This window comes from Daucus carota, chromosome 9, assembly GCF_001625215.2.
Source record: "Daucus carota subsp. sativus chromosome 9, DH1 v3.0, whole genome shotgun sequence".
Classification (NCBI taxonomy): Eukaryota; Viridiplantae; Streptophyta; class Magnoliopsida; order Apiales; family Apiaceae; genus Daucus; species Daucus carota.
This window is the reverse complement of record NC_030389.2, coordinates 33278219-33285355: the sequence shown is the minus strand read 5'-3', so window position 1 is coordinate 33285355 and position 7137 is coordinate 33278219. Positions and strand designations below refer to the sequence as shown.

Genomic DNA, 7137 nt, shown 5'->3' with positions numbered 1-7137 from the left:
ATATATATATATATATATATATGTTTCGGTTGCAAGTATAACTTTTTGTAGTTATATGTATGCATGTGAAAATTAAATGTGTAGTTGTATATATGTTTGGAGCTTGGGGTTTCTTTTTTATGTACTGTTTTATATATGTTTTAAGCTTGGGATTTGTGTTTTATGTTTTATGCACAGCTGTGCAAATATATTTGTGTTTGTTTAGTTTGTAAATGTAATTGTATAATGTGTTTGGGTCTTTGTTACCATGTAATTTGATATCATATTTATTGACAATCAGGTAGTTTGAGAATAACATGGACAAGTCTTGGATTTTCAAAGATAGGGATACACTTGACTATGAAATTGGGGTTGAAGAGTTTTTAATATTTGCCGAGGAAAATGCTAGTGATACTAAAAAAATCCCATGCCCCTGTAAAAGATGTGTTAACTTTAAAAAATTTGCAGTTAAGATTATTAGGGGACATTTATATGAATACGGTTTTAGTTTGGGATACCTTGATTGGATTTGGCACACACAAGGGTGTGGAATCACTGGATCAACAGTTCATGACAATGCCCCTAGCCCTGCACCTACGCTTGACCCTGCATCGATGCATTCCCCTGGTCATGCATCACAAACAGTCAATGTTTGTGATGCTGCGTATAATTCGAGTGAGTACAATAATGAGTCGTATCAGTTTAGGAGATTTGTGGCTGATGCTCAACAGCCTTTGTATGAGGGTAGTGAATGTACCAAATTGGAGTCGATGCTGAAACTGCATAATTGGAAAGCAAGGTTTGGAATTAGTGATAGCACCTTTACAGATTTATTGTCTACTGTTGGCTCTCTCCTTCCTAAAGAAGATGTGATGCCACCTAATGCATATGAAGTCAAGAAAACATTATCCAACTTAGGCCTAGAATACATAAAGTACCACTCATGTCCAAACGATTGCATACTATATCGGGGGGTATATGTTGATGCTTCTGAGTGTCCTAAGTGTGGTCTATCTCGCTGGAAGTTAGGAAAGGATGGTAAAGTAAGGATTAATGTTCCTGCTAAAATAATGTGGTATTTTCCAATTATTCCGAGATTCAAGCGAATGTTTAAATCTCCTTCTACATCTGAACTGATGACCTGGCACGCAAAGCAGCGAATAGAAGATGGAAAGATGCGGCATCCAGCCGACTCTCCTTCTTGGAGAAATATCGACTATAGGTGGCTTGCCTTCGGTAGTGAGGCAAGAAATATTCGCTTGGCGTTGTCTGCAGATGGTATAAACCCGCATAATAACGGTCTAACCAATAGATACACTTGTTGTAGGGGTGATCAGAAAACCGCATAAACCGCCCACACCGCACCAAACCGCACCACAAAACGCGGTTTTTAATTTTTGTGGTGCGGTTGCGGTTTGAATTTTTCACAAACCGCGCGGTGCGGGTTGCGGTTTGACATATTAGTAGTGCGGTTCAAACCGCACCGCACCGCGATATTATAATATATATATGTGTATATATATATTAGTGATTATCAAATAAAAATATATTAAATACATATATATTATTTATAATTATGTTATATATATATTTGTTAAATATCTTCAAATAATAGTTAAATATTATTTTATCAATCTCGCATTACTATTATACCAAATTTGTATGAAATGATTATATTATTATAATATGTCTCTTTGTAGTTAGTACTCATATTTATTATCATATTTACACTTTTGTTTGTGTTTTTTATTAGTTGTTGTAGTTTTAAAATGATAAATATCATATAAATTCATTACAAGAAAAGATTTTAATTATTGTATATTTAAATTTTATTTCGAACTTCAACTAAAATATTTATTCTTAAGCATACAAACCGCACAAACCGCACCGCACCACACCGCATTTTTGTGGTGCGGTTTACACGGTTTTTATGCTAGCGTGGTGCGGTTGTGGTTTGAGTTTTCAACCAAACCGCATGCGCGGTTTGGTTCGCGGTTTTAGCGAAAAACCGCACCGCCCGCACCGCGATCACCCCTAACTTGTTGGCCAGTAGTACTAGTGACTTATAATCTTCCTCCGTGGTTATGCATGAAGAGGAAGTTTATGATGCTAACAGTTTTAGTTCCCGGTCCTCATGAGCCTGGTAATGACCTTGATGTATATTTACAGCCTCTAATCGATGATTTAAAGAAGTTGTGGGAAGAAGGTGAACCAAATGTCTATGATGCACACACTGAGTCGTATTTTACTTTAAAAGCAATTTTATTGTGGACAATAAACGACTTTCCCGCATATGGAAATCTGTCCGGATGTGTTAATAAAGGTTATATGTCTTGTCCAATATGTGGTGATGATACTGTTGCAAAGTATTTAAGCCATAGTAGGAAGATGTGTTACCAAGGTCATCGACGTTACTTGGCTAGAAATCATCCATATAGGAAGCAAAAAGCTGCTTTTAATGGACAACAAGAATTAGGGCAGGCACGTCAACCTCTTTCGGGAGAAGAGGTTTTATTGCAGCAAGAAAAAATTGAATTTCAGTTTGGGAAAGAAGTAAGGAAGTCAAAGAAGGTTGACTGTCCATGGAAGAAAAAGTCAATTTTCTTCGAGTTAGAGTATTGAATCTTCATCTTGTATGAAAACATAGTCGCCTTGCTGGAGTTTAATATGATTGGCCAAGCAGCAATTGCTGCATACATGGCGTGAGTAAACTTTTTTTAATTACTGTCTTCTAGATCATGACTGTTGTTTAGTTATAATTCATATTCGTGTAATTTTATATAATTTCATTTCATTTACAATGTAGATACTTGCATTGCGTGGTTCGTGAAAATGGCACTAAGGATCAATTTGCTTTTTGTGATCCTGGAGCCTCGCTGAACTTGATGAACAATTCTTTTGAAGATAACTTGGTTAATCGATTTAAAGAGGGTAATCCTGATCGTCTCTTTTTGATGCCGCATAATAGCAAGTAAGTAGCTTAAGTGTTTTCTTATTTATTATAAATCTCTTTTATTTAGTTTTTTACATGACTGAAAATAAAATTTATATGATTTTGATAGTAATTGTGTTTTTCATAAATATTTGTTAAAAATAGTTTCCATTGGGTATTGGTTCTGTTTTGGGGTGGCGAGGTTTTCATACTTAATCCTCTGCCTCGTTCAACTAGTTTCCCCAACTTGGAAAAAGCAATATCAAGGTATTTTCATTTATTTTTTTATTGATTATCTTTCTTATGGAGATATAAATGCATGTGCATTATTAACACTGCCAAGATGACAGGGCTGTGATTACTTTCAATGTTCAGGCCGGAAGGGGAAATAAAGCCCCAAGCTTCAAATATATTACAGTAAGCTTTCGTATTTATTTTTAACAATTTGTGCTACTGATGCTTAGAACCAGGGGCATTACTTTACTTACTATTTTGAGTTTTTTTTGGTTAAATAGGGATGTCCTAAACAGCCCGGTGGAACTGAATGCGGCTATGTTATAATGCGGTATATGAAAGAGATTGTCATGGACAATGAAATGACATTTTTTAAAAGGGTATTTTTCTTTGCCTAATCCATTGTTGATATAATTAAATGGTGTACATATAAATTTAGGTATAATTCAATGTTATTGTTTTACATTTTTCAGTGGGCATCCAAGAATCGAAAAGTGATTTGTTCCAAGACTGAGCTTGACGAGGTTCGGTTTGAGACACTTAGCCATATCGAGTCCTTCTTATAAACAGGCCTTTGGTTTATTGGAGAACTTTGGTTTCCTTTAATTAGTTCAGTTTATGTAAGACAGTGACACTAGCTAGCTAAGTAGATTTTGTTGATAAATGGAGGGAAATGTAGTTGGTAAATTATGGTTGCTGGAGTACGTGGTGAACTGCTTGTAAATTATGGTTGCTTGGTTAATATTTAGGATTTGTGCAGTTTCTTTGATTGTGGGATGTAATTTGATTGGTAATGATTGATGGTAATATATTTGGCTTTTGCGGAAGTATTGTTTTGCTAGCTAGTTTTGTTTTAGTTATGTTATGGTAGGCTAGACATTGGTAATTGGTTGTTTAATTAGTATAGCTTTGGTGTTGTTTTGGAATTTGTTGGAAATTTAAATGAAACAGGGGGATTCATAAGAAACAGGAGGATTCATGGCAATTTAAAACTAACATTTACATCACTTAGTAAGCGATGTCATAAGAATGAATACATATCAATTAACAAGAAAAAGCCTGATGTTAAACTATATAATAGATATCAGAGTATAAAAATCACTGATGTAAAACAAGAACAAAGACATCGCTTTCTTAAAGAAAAGAAGGGTACCACATCACTTCCTATAAAAGCATGATGTAAAAGGTTATCATATACATCTATTTTACAAGTTTTAAGATGTTAAAGTATCATTTTATTAAGCATGTGACAAGTTTAAAATGATATAGAGGGCATAGGAATGAGGAACTGAAATTATAGTGAAGGTATCTACTGTTAAAAAATACATCAGATTGTCATATTAAACGATGTGTAAACAGGTTATAGACATCGGCTAGAAAGCGATGTGTAATGCACTTACTTTTCTCATCACCCACGAAGACATCGGTCTGATTTTACATAGACATCGCTTTTTAGCCGATATCTATTGACAAATTTCTAGTAGTGATCTAACAAGTAACAAAGGCCCCCCAATATTCCTCCTAATTTCGCCGATGTCTGTTGACAAATTTCTAGTAGTCATCTAACAAGTAACAAAGGCCCCTGATCATCTAACAAGTAACAAAGGCCCCCAATATTCCTCCTAATTTCACCGAACACTAGCTAACATTACGAAGACCCGAAAAAAATAAATTGCATGTATGCTGAAAAACAAACCCTTGTTACAGAAGTTCCAGTAGCCAAAACCCTAAAATTCAAGCACAATGGATAAACTCAAAGATGCTGTAATGAAGCTCTTTGTGAACATTGGTCCTGAACAGAAAGGTTCAATTCAAGCACACATCAACAACTTCGTCTCTGATTTCAAGCCTCCTCATCATCCTCCATACGCTGCGGTAACAATTATATATTTATAATTATGTATAGGATCACGTTCTATGAAGAACAATTTAATACTGAGAACACCGAGAATAATATATTGTTGTCAAAGCAATTCACACTGTTCTCGCATTCAAAACTGTGATCAACTATATTGTGCCTATATATATGTAAGATTTAGCATGGATGTGTGTTTTGATCATGTGGGCTTTTAGAATTTTGGCTAAATTTTGATACACATAGATTTCGATTTTTATTCCTCTCGAAGCCATAAATTATTCTATCTGTTGTGTTTTTATAATTTATTGCATGTCAATGTAGATAGTCTTTCATGATCCCATTCATAGCTAGAAGCTTTTCTATCAGTTAGCTGTGGTGCAGGGCATTCTGTTCATTCTGTTGCGGGCTATGATCCTCGTGTATGTGTAATGAGTCGTGTTCACCCCCATTTTCGTGGCTGAGAATATAATGAATGTATGTTAGAGAATTAAGTGGTATTAAGGGCCCTTGTTCATATTGAAGAATTTGGGGCAACCTGTTGAGAATGTGGTATTTTGGTCGATCTTTCATATTTAAGTATGCATGTGTGAACTATTTGATCAGCTTAAATTGAGAATAACCCCCAAATTTTGTTGTTTAATGATATAGATGATACATAGAGCAATTGAAGAGTTGAGCGAGAGAAGAGGTTCAAGTGAAGATTCAATATCACAGTATATTAGGAAGCAGTACACTGACCTTCCATTAGCTCACAATTCGTTGTTGAAGCATCATTTGCGCGAGCTGAGCAATTCTGGTGAGATCTTGATGACTGGTAGACATTTATATTTAATCCCTAGCACTGATGCCAGGCTGGAGCCTGGTGTTACAGCTGAGAAAGTTAAACTGAAGAGAAATAAGAAGACACGAAGGGGTAGTGGTAAGATTGGTAAGAAATATGAGGAGTCTGATGAGGATGAGGAAATATATTATGAGGAGTCTGATGAGCATGAGGAAAAATATGCCGAGGCAAAGGGAAAAACTGGTAGGAATGACAGAGAGGGAGATGAGTTGATTGGAGAACTTATTCATGCTGCCAACCCTGCACTGGAGTTTTGTGTTACAGCTGAGAGTGATAAGCCAAAGAGAAAGAGGATGAGGAGGGGTAGGGGTAGGATAGGTAAGAAAAATAAGGAGTCTGATGAGCATTGAAATATATGGCGAGACAAAGGGAGAGGCTGATAGTTGTAACAAACAGAGATGAGTTGGTGAATATAATGAATGTCGACAAAGTCAGAGAACTTAGTCATATAATAAACCTGAAAAAGGGAATTAGGAATAAACGAAGAGCAATCACTGGCAAGCTGTCACCTGGTGTGACTTAAACCAAGTAGAACTCTGAAGCCCCGAGAGGCCTCCTGGATTATAGGTTTTTAAGTTCCAATCAGATGGAAAAGATCTGATTGAACAAGAAGAAAGTGAAAGGAACTATAATTGGGAAAGGCTTTCTGAGTCTGAAACACTGCAGCAGCTTGAGAGTAACACCGACTACTACACTGCAAATTACACTATCTCTCCAAGTGTAAGGCCTTTTTATTATGCTTGAGTTTTGTGTCTAATAAGTGGTAACTCTGTATTAAATACACTATAACTTGCTTGATTAGCTAACAATAGTAAATTGCGACAGCTGCTGAAAGCTCTTTATTGCCATGATCATCATATATATCTTAAATTTGTGATTATACATGTCGTAACAAGAAAATAAAATAGTTTTCCTTTCCGCACTCCCCTCAAACTGGGGAATATATATTATCTGCCAATTTACTCGAAATCTTTTAAACTTGTGAACCATACTCCAACATGTGGAATATTTCTTGATCCGTTGATCAATTTTCTTGATAAAATGCTGCTTAATTTTTGTATGCTTGGTTTGGTCATGGTTCACCAGATCAATGTAGAGTAACGGAAGACATAACTGCTGAAACTAAAAAGATTGTGCAGACAAAAATCCTGGATCTTTCTGATCTAGATAAATATCACGAACTGCTGTAAAATAGCAGCAAAAATTTGAAATTTGTAAGGAGAAAAAAGTATGCGCGAATATGTTCTGTAGTGGATAACATGTTTCTTAATTTTATCTGGTAACATTGACTTA

At 35.5% G+C, this 7137-nt stretch overlaps 2 protein-coding genes across 2 annotated transcripts; both read left to right on the top strand.

Annotated features, from left to right (window-relative positions):
• Positions 1-296: 296 nt before the first annotated feature.
• On the top strand, positions 297-1328 carry LOC108201471 (uncharacterized). Its single transcript, XM_017369750.2, has one exon. It carries the CDS (start codon positions 297-299, stop codon positions 1326-1328), a length of 1032 nt encoding a protein of 343 aa, XP_017225239.2.
• A 3560-nt stretch (positions 1329-4888) lies between these two features.
• LOC108202152 (histone H1) lies at positions 4889-6698 on the top strand. Its single transcript, XM_017370533.2, has 2 exons — positions 4889-5020; positions 5652-6698. Exons 1-2 carry the CDS (start codon positions 4889-4891, stop codon positions 6192-6194), a joined length of 675 nt encoding a protein of 224 aa, XP_017226022.1. The 3' UTR covers positions 6195-6698.
• The last annotated feature ends 439 nt before the right edge of the window (positions 6699-7137 follow it).